We start from the raw sequence: 15,360 nt of genomic DNA on the forward strand, positions 1-15,360 counted from the left end.
CTTCAGGTTACTTAGACCAGTGATCTGCAAAACCATGGTCCTTTAGAACACTGGTGTAGGCTTGTGCCATGGCTCAACAGTCTAATCCTCTGCCTAGCGGCGCCGGCATACCAGGTTCTAGTCCCAGTCGGGGTGCCGGATTCTGTCCTGGTTGCCCCTCTTCCAGGCCAGCTCTCTGCTATGGCCCGGGAGTGCAAAGGAGGATGGCCCAAGTCCTTGAGCCCTGCACCCCATGGGAGACCAGGAGAAGCACCTGGCTCCTGCCTTTGGATCAGCGCGGTGCGCCGGCTGTGGCGGCCATTGGAGGGTGAACCAACGGCAAAGGAAGACCTTTCTCTCTGTCTCTCTCTCTCTCACTGTCCACTCTGCCTGTCAAAAATAAAATAAAAAAAAAGAACACTGGTGCTCTTCAAGATAGCAGGAGGTGTCTCAGAATGAAATTAAATGATTATAATCTCTACCTAATTCATAAGTGAGGTATAATTTTCAATCTAAAAATTCTCATGAACTCTGAAACTAAACTGAGTGTCAGTATAAGATGGTGGTTATTTATCAAGAAATTATGCATTTCATTATTTCATGGTGACTATATGAATATTTATGGTCTTCTTCCAAAGAACACTTTCAGTTTCAAGAGTTCTGGGTACTGAACATGAGTTTTAAAGTGGTTCTCAAGGTGCAAGCCCTGTCTCGGCATCATCAGCTTCACCTGGAAACTTTATAAATGCAAATTCTTAGGCCTCACCCAAGACAAGCTGAATCAGACACTCTGGAGCTGAGACTTAGCCTGTTTCAGTAGGGTTTCCCAGTATTCTGACAGATGCTCAAATTTGAGAACCACTGGGTTACATTATGTGGGAGGGAGTAATTTTTTAACTTGGAGTAGTTGCTGTCTAAACAAGAGAAACTAAGCCTCCACAACAAGAACTAGTGGCTGAGTTGTTGCTGGAACTTGAAAGTTCACCTCCATCTTACCTTCCTAGTCCCTATCCCAAGTTCATCAGCCCTGAATGTCCTGACACATACTGCATTATGTTACAGCGGCACAAGTGTGTGGCCTATTTCCCCAAGTGGAGAGGAATCACTTAGCACACTGACAACAAATCTTTATTGAGGGAAAGCATTTGTCCTATAGTACAAAATCCAGGTAAAACCTTTTATTCTCTGCTACCCCTTTACAAAGACCCAGACAAGCCATGTTTCATCTCTAAGTTTTAGGCTTCTCATCTTAAAAATAAGAGGATTATATCAGAAAATTGGTCTAGGGTGTCTTTCAACTACAGGTAGCTTGTGGTTCTTTAATTAGAGATGTTCATACACAGAGACTGGCATACAGCTCCTATAATTCACTTACTAATCGCCTAACAGTGTATAAAAGAAAGGTGAAAATCAAGATTTAGAACAACGTAGATAGGATGCATTTATGATTCCCTAAGATAGCTGCATAATTGCTGACATGACCTCTTCTCTTTCTCTTCCCCTTCCTTCCCTCCTCTTTCTCCTGTTTCTCCCCTTCCTTATAGATGTGTCATTGGCAGTCGGTCACCTTCTGGCTTGCCCTGGTCTTGTTGGCATCTCCACTCAAGGCCATATGGGAACTGGAGAAAGATGGTAAGTAGCTTGTCTTATTCTCTGCGGAGCTCTAGATTCTAAATTAGATTTTCAGGCACTTTTGGGAGATCAGACTGAAATGGGCACCCATGCATAGGATCCTCAGAGTAAGGAGCCAACATTCTGGGGAAATGCAAGGTCACATTTCCTTCTTTGACTTTGAGGTCATCTGTATTATGTGGTTTTCACACTGGATGCCAGAAAGAGAGCTCTCTGTGGAATGTGGTGAGAGAAGAGATACAGACTTTGCCAGGATTACCAGAAGCTAACTATTCATATGATTAAATTCCAAAGTGTCGGACTTGAAAAGTAGAAGAACAATTCTCTATCATCTCGCACTCCACCACACTGTATCTCCCCCACTGCTGTTCCTCTGATGACTTCCTCTGACGTGGGACTTTGGAGAAAGCATAGGATTTGGACTCACACTAATCTGGGTCCAAATCTTGGTCCCATCAACTACTGGTTATGGGTTATGTGATCTTGAGCCAGATCACCCCTGAGCCTGAGTTTCCTCAACTGTTAACTGGGTATTACAAAGTGACACCTCCCACATGAGTTAATAAATATGTTAATGAATATAAAAGATATGAAGAGATGGTAAAGTGAAAATAAGTGATAGCAAGTATTACTGCTTGGCTTGTTGCAAATTATGTCTCCAAATTTTTTATTATCACATTGATCAATAAAAATTACTAGTAGATTAGTACAATAAGTACTAGTATGAGGATACTTTCAAAACATGAAAAATGTTTTTAAAAATATTTATTTTGGTACTAAAAGTTTTTTGAAATCCATGCATAGCTTTTTCATGATAAACATTTTCATGAACTTCCTGAAGATCCCTCATAGAATAAGTGGTTCCCTCTATCTTTCTGGTGTCTCACAGTCAGTAAATTTGTATTCACAAATGTTGATTACACTTGAAAGACCCCTAGATGTTTCTCATAAAAGCCAACAGAATGAAGTGGGCAATTGCAGTCTCCAGTTATATAATAATAATAGTAATTATTGAGCTTAGTATTGGGTCATTTATTCTCACAACAATCATATGAAGCAGGGACTAGCTGTAACCCTTTTTACAGATGTTAAAAATCGAGGCTAGACAGATTAGGTATCTTGCCCAATGTCACATACCTTGTAAGGAACAGGGATCTCAACTTAGTCTCACTCCAAAGCATATGCACGTAATTATTTTAAGATTTTATAGGAAGAACATAAGTAATTATTTCCTATTCTTAGTGAGCAGAGCAAAAGGAAATAGGCTTAAGTTAAAGATGAACATACTTCAGCTGATGATCAGAGATAATCTTTTAAGTCAGGAAAGTATAATACTGAAATGAGTACCTGAAAGAAATTTGGGATCATTCCTTCATTCTTAAGAATTTGAGGAAGACAACAAACCATCCACCCAACTCCCCACTTCTATGTGAGTTTTGGGAGTTAAAACTTAAGTTTTAACTTAAGTTACTTAAGTAAAAACCTAGGCTGGTTGATTAAGCCAGATCCCTTCCAACCATGGGATTTTGAATGAGTTCAGGGACCTTAGCCTTTGCATGTTTAACCATTTAATTATTTCTGAGTTGGTAAACTACATAAATTCCAGAAAGTCAATGTGGTAAACAAGAGGGCCTGTGCCTTGTGACAGGAGATATGGAAAGAAGCCAAGCATTAGGATCTAGGTGCACCTCCCCAGCTTTCCTCTTGGGACTTCCGGCCCGGCCCTTGGGCAAAGGTCTCCTATGTCTTCCAGTCTTAGTTGTGGCAGGAAAATAACCATGTTGTTCAGTCTCCTAGTGGATAAAAAAGAACTAGAGACAACAAAAGGTACCACATGTCAGCACAGTTGATCATTTCCAGGATTGTCCCCCAAGGGCTTTTTACCTCTCATCTTTGTCACCCATTTACATTTATAAATCCCATAGTTATAAATCCCATCATATAACGTGAGAACTTTATCTTCTACAATGTTTTACATTTGGTGTCAATAACAAAAGCCACCATTTACAAGACATTTAATGGCATGGGCTAAGCTCTTATATTAATTAGCTTGCATAATCCACATTTGACCTTCTAAAACAAGTATGAGTATTTTTCTTTTAATAAATATCATGACAATAAAGCTTCAAGTAGTTGAATGCTGTGCCAAAGACACAAGGCTAGTACAAGGACTGAAACAGACTCTAAATCCAGACCTATGTCACTCTAAAATCCTGGTTCTCCAGATTGAGCAAAAACATCTGGAGAGATTAAAAAAATGGATCCCTGGACCCATTCCAAAGTCTCTGAGTCAGCAACTAAGAGTTCCATTCCTGTCAGATTCCCAGGTGATGCTACATTAGTAGCTAGAGAGAAAATGCACTCAACTGTTCTTTTCAATTAATCACTGATGCTATGGCTAAACAAATGAAGAAGTTTTCATGTGACCTGCTCTTTGAGATGTTAGACTAAGCCATTCCTCAAGTGCTGGTTTAGATATTGGCATTGGATATGCATTGCAAAGCCTAAAAGGTACAAGGTTTGAATCAAAGCTCTTGAGTTTCAAACTTGATGTGATTGTACTCAGCCTTTTGGCTCCAGTACCCTTCCTCTATGAATATGAACACTAAATCCCCTAGACTGTCTGCTAAGAGTATAAGATAGCTAAAAGCAAATAAACAAACCAGAAACAATGAAAATCTCCATTGCTGAGTTATGTGTAGAAGGAACTAAATCATTAATACTCAAGGAAAATTGTAAACGAGTTTCTAAGTACAGCCAGCTGACTCTTTGGTCTATGTACAGCAGTCGTAACTAAGAGAGTTTACAATGTGAGAGACATTGTACAAAGTCCTTCATGTGCTTTTTGCCTTTAACACTCATATTGAAAACTATAGCATAGATATGATTATGATCTCACAGATGAGGAAACTGGGGCTCATGATGATCATGCACCTTGTTCCAAATCCCCAGCCAGTAAGTAGAGACAAGATCTCAGTCTGAGTCAGTCTTTCCTGAGATCCTATGCTTTCGATCTGTGCTATTCCACCAAATCCTTGCCTTATTCCCTTCATTTCTCTGCCTATGAGTGACGGTGTACAGCAAGTTTATCTCAACCAGACCTTTTTAAAGAATCCTATGCTGTTTTCATTTTTTGGTGTATCAAGCTCTTCCCCTTCTGACAGCTAATCAGAGGTGAGTTACTACGGGCAGCCTCCTAGTTAATAAGTCAGTGGCAGCTATAGAACTCTTTGCTTTTCTGTTGCACAACCCTGATCCAAAACAGGGTCCAAAGCTCTGAGATCATCTGAGCAAACATCTGTCAAACACTTCTTATAAGCAAGGTGGTATTTAAGTAGTGGGATGCCTAGCCAGTGAATAAAATACAGTTCCAGAGTGCATGGAGCTTACAATCTGGTTCTCTATTTATGGTGCTGTCCAGTTTATGTTGTAGAGTTAGATTGGTACCCTGATGCCCCAGGAGAAACAGTGGTCCTCACCTGCGACACCTCTGAAGAAGATGGCATCACCTGGACTTCAGACCAGAGCAATAAGGTCTTAGGCTCTGGCAAAACCCTGACCATCCTAGTCAAAGAGTTTGGAGATGCTGGCCAATACACCTGCCACAAAGGAGACAAGGTTCTGGGCCATTCACTCGTGTTGCTTCACAAAAAAGAAGATGGAATTTGGTCTACTGATATTTTGAAGGACCAGAAAGGTAGGTCTATAGATACAAAAATAAAAAACTGAAAAGGCAAGACATGACTAGTGCTATTGATGAATTAGCATCAAGTCCCTTACTGACATCACCCCCGCAAAGCTCCATTTTCCTTTTTTCCCTGGACTCTTTGAGTTATCAATCATCAAAATCTCTTTTTGTTTCATAGTCAGAGATTTTTTTTTTTTTTTTTTGGACAGGCAGAGTGGACAGTGAGATAGAGAGACAGAGAGAAAGGTATTCCTTTGCCGTTGGTTCACCCTCCAATGGCCGCCGCGGTAGGCGCGCTGCGGCCAGCGCACCGCGCTGATCCGATGGCAGGAGCCAGGTGCTTCTCCTGGTCTCCCATGGGGTGCAGGGCCCAAGCACTTGGGCCATCCTCCACTGCACTCCCTGGCCACAGCAGAGAGCTGGCCTGGAAGAGGGGCAACCGGGACAGAATCCGGCGCCCCGACTGGGACTAGAACCCGGTGTGCCGGCGCCGCTAGGCGGAGGATTAGCCTATTGAGCCGCAGCGCCGGCTTTCATAGTCAGAGATTTTTTAAAAATTATTTCAGTCTTATTGGATGACTAATGGAGGTTAATCAACATGTATAGTACAAAACTCTACACTATGGTGATAGCCTGGAAAAACATGAATAACTCTGTCTAACATGTTGGGTTTACAGTATGTACCTGCCAGGGTAGCAGAGGCATTTTCCAAAGAAATAAATGGAGGGAACATCACCCTTGTACCACTGGTGGCCTGTAGTTAATCATTAGCAACATGTTTCTAAAAGTAAACACCTAAATATCGAATTTTTGTTCTTTTTAAATTCCAGAACCTAAAAGTAAGACCTTTCTAAAATGTGAGGCAAAGAATTATTCTGGGCATTTCACCTGTTGGTGGCTGACGGCAATCAGTACTGACGTGAAATTCAGTGTCAAAAGCAACAGAGGGTAAGTAAAACCAGTCCAGGTTTTCAGCATTTTGGTAGAACTATTTCAATAGAAAACAGGGGTAGCCTAGAAGTGGCCTATTGGTTAATTATGCGGGGGAAAGCTAGTCAAACCTAGATTTCTCAGTGCTTGCCTTGTGCCTAAAGTTGGAGAGACTTAGAGTGCAGAGATTTAAGCCAATCCCCTGAACCAATGTATGTACTGGAACAGGGTATCATCAGGGGCTGAGAATAGTCGCTGCCATGTTTGAACCCATTCATCCAAAATGCCTAACAATGCTTGATTGAAACCCATAACACCATGGGAGGGATAAAAAGGAGAAGTCAAAGTTGCAAGTAACTTTGGAAGGGGAGAGGGAGCGGGAAAGGGGAGGGTTGCGGGTGGGAGAGAAGTTATGGGGGGAAGCCATTGTAGTCCATAAGCCTTACTTTGGAAATTTATATTCATTAAATAAAAGTTAAAAAAAAAAGTAAAGGAAAATTATGAGGAAATATATATTAAAAAAAGATGCAAATAACTTGACAAAATTGCACTATGAGTTGAAAACAGAAACCAAAACTCCAAGGCATAGATCTTGGAGACCTTGGAATGGGCTCCAGAAGCTCTGGGAGGCTTCCTGAAATTTTTCCAGGGCCACCTCAACTGCTTTGTCTTCTACTGACACCAAGTTCTCAGTTTGTCTGGCACATTTGGACTTCCCCTAAGAGACCAACTTCCATTGATCTAGAATCTATCTGTTAGCCCCCTGTGGGACTGGTTTTCAGCATTGTCTAAGTTCCTAAGCACTCCCAAGCACTGTAGGATGATGGTGGAGCAAACCCTCAGTGACCAACCTTGCTTCACCATTCTGTGACTGAGTAAATTAAGCTCCGTGGCCTCACTTTCTCATCTTGAAGATGACAATACTTAAGAGATGCTTAAACAAGTGCAGAGACATAGGTGTATGTGTTCATGGTGATGTTTTTGGTAATCGGTAGAAGAATGATTAAATAAATCATGGCTTACTATGCTCTGGCTTAATGTACAGCCATTAAAATGAATAACCAAATTCTGTTCTGTCATGGACAGCCTGCCCCGCCCCCATAATATGTCCAGTTGGAGAAAAGATGAGTACAAAACCTTATGGTTAAAATTTGACCCTGTTTTGTAAAAAATAAAATTTTTCTGTGTATGTAAAGATTAAAAATATATATGCATTATACATGTAGACATATGATGTCTTGAATACTCACTGAAAAAAGTAAGACTGCAACAGCTATGAGTAGTGGTTGCATCTGAAAATAAAGTTAGGGTTAAAAGGCCATGAAGAAAGCAACCACATTTTTTTATGCACATTGATATCATTCTGATTTTTTATAACTAGTATGTGCCGATTTTTTATTAAAACAGGAAAAATGAATTTAAAATTTGAATACGGAGATTTAATCAGGGAATCTGGATCTAAAAACAAAAATCCAGATTCATTTATGAAAGAGGTATAAAAGTGTGGCTTTCCTAAACATTTTTGCTATCTCTTGGAGCTGAGCTTGTTCTCCTGAGGAAGGCAGTTTCTTATGCTCCAGCCAGAAATCAACTCATTCGGAAAAATTAGGTTTTACAGGCCTTACCTGTCTCACTGGCTACAGTCCTGAGAATGCTCCCATTAGTGAATAACAGGAAAATTTCTGTCTTTGATTTCAGCTCTTCTGACCCCAAAGGAGTGACATGTGGAGCACCAACACTGTCTGCAGAGAGGGTCAGTGTGGACCACTGGGAGTATAAGAAGTACTCAGTGGAGTGTCGGGAGGACAATGCCTGTCCTGCTGCTGAGGAGAGCCTGCACCTTGAGGTGATGCTGGATGCTATTCACAAGCTCAAATATGAAAACTACACCAGCAGCTTCTTCATCAGAGACATCAGTGAGTTGGGGTTGATTATTGGTGCTTCCTAAAGGAAGATGCAATTTGTTATAGAGTCACCATGTCCCATGCACCAGGGTAAGGGGTTTACATGCATTAGCTCGTTTATTCTGTACCCCCAAAATGTGTTATAGATATTAGTATTGGCATTTCAGAGAGGAGGGAATTGAGTTTTAGAAAGCTTGAGCAACTTGCCCCAGATCTCAGATCTCATTGTTGGCATTTCAGATCCCAATCTGCCCCACCAGAAACAGCAGGCTGTTTCCAGCACTTCTGTTCTACCACCCATGTAGCTTCCATGATGAATCCAAGAGTCGCTCATCCATAATATTTACATTCAGAACCCGGCTTCCCTATTAATATAATTTGGTCTCTTCTATCACATATATATGGGAGGGTATATTTCTATAAGCCCTTCAAAAATGGACATGTGTTTTTGTAGTTAGCAAAGATTTCACCATTTATTATTTCCTGCCTTTTGTCCATCATGATAAATTGTGATAGAACCACAAAACTTGCCCTAGAATTTATGGGGTGTTTGTACTTGGTGGGTGAGGCAAGGAGGTCTAGTTCATAGAGAGTGGTCGGGGAAGATCTCCTCCAAGAAGATGTGAAGTATGAAGAACAGAGCCATGGTTTTTGTGAGAAGGAGAGCTGGGCCAACAGAGCCCCAAAATGAGCCACAGGATGTCTGGCCTCCCTTGTCTAGAAGACACCCTGCCTGGGGATGGGGTCTGTGATACTCAGTGCGGGATCCTCTATGCCCACTCCAACAGCTGGCACGTGACAGGTGTATGTAATTATCTACTGGATAAATGAATGACTGAGCATAGAGATCATTTATATTAGCCACTACAAGAGGAGTCAATGCCACAAACCACAGAAATATTAAAGAAAAGGCAGTGAGTAGAAAAGCTCTCCTTTCATCCCCAGCAAACGCTTCAGCTCAGATCTGCACTGGGTGCAAAGTGAGGGACTGAGCATAGAGAGTAGTCCTTCACTGAGGGCTCAGACATGAGAGACTTGTTGTTGTCTCTAGGAATTTCTTCTAACCTCCAGGCAGAGGAGTTCCCACTCCCAGATCCCATCGGGTTGGGCAGTGATAGGAGGAACTCTGAGCTTCTCTAAGGTTCTGCAACCAAGGATGTGGACGTTGGTGACAACTGCCTTCATGGGCACTGTCATGAACATCTGCAACACAGGTGCCTCACACGTGCCAGCCATGTGCTCAGAGAAGTTAAATAGCTATCCAGGGACTCACAATGGGCCAAAGTGTCAGTGGGCTCAGAAGTCAAACCACCTAACTCCAAAGGCCAACCAGGAAAATAAAGGGTGTTTCTCCTCTTCCATAGTCAAACCTGATCCACCCCAAAACCTGCAGATGAAGCCATTGAAGAATTCCCGGCGTGTGGAGGTCAGCTGGGAGTACCCTGATACCTGGAGCACCCCACACTCATACTTCTCCCTGACATTCTGTGTTCAGGTGCAGAACAAGAACAAGAGAGAAAAGGTAAGGTATGGCCTGGGTTCAGCATGTCCTGTGAGCAAGTCTCTGAAGGTCCACACCAGAAAGATGATGAAGAATGACAGTAACAGCACCTTCGTTTTAGCACTTGCTATGTTCCTGGAATTATGCTAGTGGTTTTCCAACACTTAAGCCAAGCAATTAATCCTAGGGGAAAAGATAGTATTGTCATCATCTCTTTACAAGTAAAGCCGCTGAAGTTCAGAGAGGTGAAGTGATTTGCCTAAAGTCCAACTCAGCCTGCCAGACATAAAGCCCATGTACCCAACCACCCACTGCTTCTGGTATGGTTGACCATTAATCCTTGCACTCAGAACTGGTCCTGATATAGGAGACTTGGGCTCTGGAAGCCTAAAATTATTGTTTTTAACTGAGTAAACACAATGACAGAGCATTCATGATAAACCTCCTGCAAAATGGGTAACTCCCAACTGTTCCAGACATTGTGAACTTCTTTTAAGAGGATGTCTACACTTCTACAAGTTAACATTGTGGCTTTCCAACTTTCCCACCTGAGCATCAGAATCCCTTTCCTCCTGCAAGGGTCCAGAGCACTTTTATGGAGGTCCAGCCACATTGAACCTTACTTTTTTTTAAGATTTATTTATTTATTTGGAAGAATTACAAAGGAAGAGAAGGGGAGGCAGAGAGAGAGAGAGAGAGAGAGAGAGAGAGAGTTATTTTATCTGCTGGATCACTCCCCAATTGGCCACAATGGCCAGACCTGCACCGATCCGAAACCAGGAGCCAGGAGCTTCCTCCGGGACTTCCCACACAGGTGCAGGGGCCCAAGAACTTGGGCCATCTCCACTGTTTTCCCAGCCATAGCAGAGAGCTGCATCAGAAGTGGAGCAGCCAGGACTCAAACTGGTGCCCATATGGGACGCCGGCACTGCAGGTAGCAGCTTTACCTGCTAAGCCACAGCAGCAGCCTCAAACCCCACTTTTAAAATCACTGGACATACGCCTTATTCAGCACGGCAACAATACATGACTCAAAACTCAGTGACTCAGCCCCTCACAGAAAAGAATTTAGGGGATGGGGGAGGTATTCTGGGATAGATTTTATTTTAATATTATTTAAAGTCTTGGTAAATATCTTCCCTATTTAAGATACATATCATTAGTTGGTAATACTGTGTGCTTTCTAATGTGTTACACTTGCTAAGAGTTTTGTATGATCATCACCTTTGACTTAAACATATCAATGAGATAGTTATTCTTATTATTCCTATTTACAAATGAGGAAACAGATCCAGAGAGCCTAAGATATTTCCCTAAGGTTACACAGCTATTTAGTAGCAGTACCAGGATTTGAAGTCTGATTTATTTGATGAAAGGATCGGGGTATAGTATTTCTGGATGTCCAGGTGACAGCCACGACTAATGTGCGTCAGTCGCTCCATCAGCTTAGTCCTGGGGCTCTATGGCATGGGCTACAAGGGTGAAAACTGGACCAAAGGATTGTTTCTTTGGGGCTTATGAAGTAGATAAGCACATCTGTGCTTAGAGCTTCTTCCAGTAGGTGGTGCCAGTTCTTTTTTTTTTTTTTTTTAACTTTTATTTAATGAATATAAATTTCCAGTATACAGCTTATGGATTACAATGGCTTCCCCTTCCCATAATTTCCCTCCCACCCGCAACCCTCCCCTCTCCCGCCCCCTCTCCCCTTCCATTCACATCAAGATTCATTTTCAATTCTATTTATATACAGAAGATCAATTTAGTATAAATACTTCAACAGTTTGCACCCACATAGAAACACAAAGTGAAACATACTGTTTGAGTACTAGTTATAGCATTAAATCAAAATGTACAGTACATTAAGGACAGAGATCCCACATCAGGAGCAAGCGCACAGTGGCTCCTGTTGTTGACCCAACAAATTGACACTCTAGTTTATGGCGCCAGTAACCACCCTAGGCTGTCGTCATGAGTTGCCAAGGCTATGGAAGCCTTCCAAGTTCCCCGACTCTGATCATATTTAGACAAGGTCATAAAAGACAGGTTGAGGATAGTAACCAATGATCCTAAGAGTGGCCTTAACCAGGTCTGAACAATTATACAGCATTAAATGGGGAAGAGGACCATCAGTACACACAGGTTGGGAGTAGAGCCATTGGTGGTAGAGTAGAGGTTATGATTACAAAGGAATGAGGCCCAAGTGCACTAGACAGGGTCTAGAACAAAGGACAGAGTCATTATTAGAGGAGCTAAGAAAGGTGCTGTTTAAGCTACAAGTAATTTTTCTGGTTGAGAGGCAAATAGAACTGATAGAAGGGGCTTGATAATAATCTGGTGGGCTTTAGGCCTTGTAAGTTAAGAGGCCCAGACCTATCTATCTCTTCACATGGGGTATATCCTAAGGGAGGTGTGAACCTCCTAGGGGAAGGCACTCTGTTGACTTTCATTACTTGGCTGGCCTGGGAGGAGAGCTGGCCAGGTAAAGGCAGGGGGCATCTCTAACAAGAAATTTACAGTTCTGCCTGCAATGTTGCTGACCCTACTTGGCTGTCCCCTCAACTGCAGTGGTCACTTTGGAAGTTGGGCTGAGTGAAGGGCTTTTCAGCTTAGAGCCAATAAGATCTGTGGCTCTGACCTGGGCATCCTTCGACTCCAGGGCAGGGGTGGTGCCAGTTCTTTGCACGCCTCTTGGGAAGTGCAAACAGAGTGTCTTAAGGCTGAGATGTGCTTTTTGGGGGAGGTTGTACTTTGCAGAAATATGCTCAGCCTGTCTTGTCACTGCATTGCCAATGGGTCTTCACAGAGTTCCCTTCTCCTTGCAGAAAGATAGGCTCTGTGTGGACAAGACCTCGGCCACAGTCATGTGCCACAAGGATGCCAAGATTCGTGTGCAAGCCCGGGACCGCTACTATAGCTCATCTTGGAGCGAATGGGCATTTGTATCCTGCGATTAGGTGAGCAGAGTATCCCTAGATGCTGTGCCTGGGGACACGGCCTTGGGTGGGGGGTGGGGGGGCGCACTGTGCAAGAGAAGAAAGGGGTGAAGGGGGTGCCTGGCACATGGAACCCAGAGTCACAAGCTAACATTTATTTGTTAATGGATATTTATTTGATGTTTATGTTATACAGGCATTGTGCTGGGCAGGAAACTATTTTTTTAAATATTTAATTAATTTATTCAAAAGACATAGTTACAGAGAGGCAGAGAGGGAGAGAGAGAGAGAGAGAGGTCTTCCATCCGATGGTTCACCCCCCAGTTGGCTGCAATGACCAGAGCTGGGCCGATCTGAAGCCAGGAGCCAGGAACTTCTTCCAGATCTCCCACGTGGGTAAGGGGTCCAAGGACTTGAGCCATCTTCTACTGCTTTCCCAGGCCACAGCATAGAGCCAGAATGGAAGTGGAGTAGCCGGGGACTCGAACTGGCGCCCACATGGGATGCCGACATTGCAGGTGGCGGCCTCACCCAATACGCCACAGCGCTGGCCCCAAGGGGACAATTGCAGTAAAGTAAGCAGGCATGGGCCCGCCCTCCTAGAAGAAAAGGCAAAGAAAGGAAAGAAAGGTAGCAAGACTTAGAGCAAGGAGGACTTGCCGACTTCCCAGAGTCAGAACTTGTTCTGAGAGCACTGGGACACCCTTGGGTAATAATGAAACCAGATATCCTTTTAAGAACTCTCAAGAGAGCCTCTGGGGGTTGGTGCTGTGGCATAGCAGGTAAAGCCACTTCCTGCAGTGCCGGCATCCCACATGGGTGCCAGTTCAAGTCCCGGCTACTCCACTTCCGATCCAGCTCTCTGCTATGGCCTGGGAAAGCAGTAGAAGATGGCCCAAGTCCTTGGGTCCCTGTACCCACATGGGGACCCAGAATAAGCTCCTGGCTTCAGATCAGCACAGCTCAGGCCATTGTGGCCAATTGGGGAGTGAACCAACAGATGGAAGACCTTTCTCTCTTTCTCTCTCTCTCTCTCTCTCTCTCTCTGCCTCTCCTTCTCTCTCTGTATAATTCTGACTTTCAAATAAATAAATCTTTTTAAAAGAGAGAGAGAGAGCCTCTGGCAAGCATGGTACCAGCCATATTCTGGGCCACATGAGGAAGAGCTGGCCCTTCCCATACAGAATCCTAATATACTTTTGCTGCTGCATTTCTAATCCCTATGTACTTTTGGCCTTCTTTTTCAGATTCCAATGCCAGAATGTTGCTTTGGAGGAGAAGTGGAAGATGTTAGGCAAAATTTTAAAGACATGGTAGAATAGACCAAAAAACTATTTTCTATTTATTTTGTTTTTCTAAAAAAATGTTTGGATCATAATGATGTATTTCCTATATTTTTACATTTAGATGCTAAATGTCCACTGAAACAATCACCTAATTTATTCATAGATTTTCTAGCTTTCAAGTTGCCACTGACCTTAATGTTATTTAAATATTTAAATAATTTATGTATTTATTAATTTGTTACTATTATTTAAGGTGTGTGTGCCAGGATGTTTTGAATGTTTCAGTCTCATGACCTGATCCATAAGGATCAGGCCCTATTTTATAAAATGTGTTATTTATACCGACGACTTTTCAAGCAAGCCTGAAAGTACATTGGCTTTATGACAATTAGTAAGAACATGATGTTCTGATGCCAGGACACTGTATATCTGTGATGGATGAGAACACAAGAGATTTAAATGGTGAATGAAGACTCAGATCTGCTGAAGGGAACATGGATAAGATGATGCTATTTCCCATATCCATGAAGTCATCCTTGCAGGGGTATTGATCAAGCAAACAATTCAGGGTCACCTATGCTTCCAAGCAGTTTTGGTCTTTGGATGCCTGATTTTTAAAAAGAGCTAAAAAAAAAAAAAAAAGACTGAAATTACAGTTCAGCTTCAGCATCCCTAGCAGTCCATGCCTCACCTCTCTGAGGCGCAGGAGGGTGGTAGCATGACTGTCCAGAAGATCAAAAGACCTTAGAGTTCAAGAGGGAGGAAAAGTGTAGTGATGGCTAAGGACATAAGATTGTCAGAATTGCAGGTGGCTTCTAAATGACCATGCAAAAAAGGCACACAGTTGCAGAGGAAACGATCTAGAATCTCTCCTCATCAACACGAACGAACCTGAATCCAACGTGACCAGGAAGTAATGCTCCACAAAGGTGCTACTTTTAAGTAATGATTATGCTTCCTAGAAAGTGATTATATCTGTTATCTGTGTATTTATTTATTTATTTATTTATTTTTGCATTCCAAGACCAAACTAATAAAAACTTTTTTTGCAATCATATTTTGGCCTCTCTCGAGTGACTCAGGTATTCTGTTTCCAAGACTACAACGGAGCATTTTCTCCCCTATCATTTAAGAATTCTCCCCTCCTTGAAGCCATTTCATTTCCAGTTTCTCAGAGTAACTCTTTGACTTTATACTGTTTCCAAAGTCAATGTCTTGCTGAGCTTGGAGAATGTCCCTGTAATCTGACCAATGAACTGTTTGTAAGGCCACTGAACCACACTATGCTCTTGTTAAGGGTTGGATGCTCTTGTTTCTTCCACCTTCTGTTCTAGAATCAACTCTAATGGTCTCCTCAGCATTGCAAAATAGAATTCTAGGCTGAAAAAGCCATGGGTATTCTATCTACTAGGTCCAACCTTAGCATTTATTCAAAATTCACCACGTCTAGACATGTGCTAGTCCTTGGGGGTTGAGAGTTTCAATAAACCTCATATTGTCTCCCCAA

General features: G+C 42.5%; 1 protein-coding gene across 1 annotated transcript; it reads left to right on the forward strand.

Annotated features, from left to right (window-relative positions):
• Positions 1 to 1,523: 1,523 nt before the first annotated feature.
• Positions 1,524 to 14,908, forward strand: IL12B (interleukin 12B). The gene is made up of 7 exons (XM_062189687.1): positions 1,524 to 1,611; positions 5,033 to 5,308; positions 6,130 to 6,247; positions 7,928 to 8,145; positions 9,498 to 9,655; positions 12,457 to 12,588; positions 13,815 to 14,908. Exons 1-6 carry the CDS (start codon positions 1,524 to 1,526, stop codon positions 12,586 to 12,588), a joined length of 990 nt encoding a protein of 329 aa, XP_062045671.1. The 3' UTR covers positions 13,815 to 14,908.
• The last annotated feature ends 452 nt before the right edge of the window (positions 14,909 to 15,360 follow it).

The sequence above is a fragment of the Lepus europaeus genome, chromosome 4, assembly GCF_033115175.1.
Source record: "Lepus europaeus isolate LE1 chromosome 4, mLepTim1.pri, whole genome shotgun sequence".
NCBI classification, from domain to species: domain Eukaryota; kingdom Metazoa; phylum Chordata; class Mammalia; order Lagomorpha; family Leporidae; genus Lepus; species Lepus europaeus.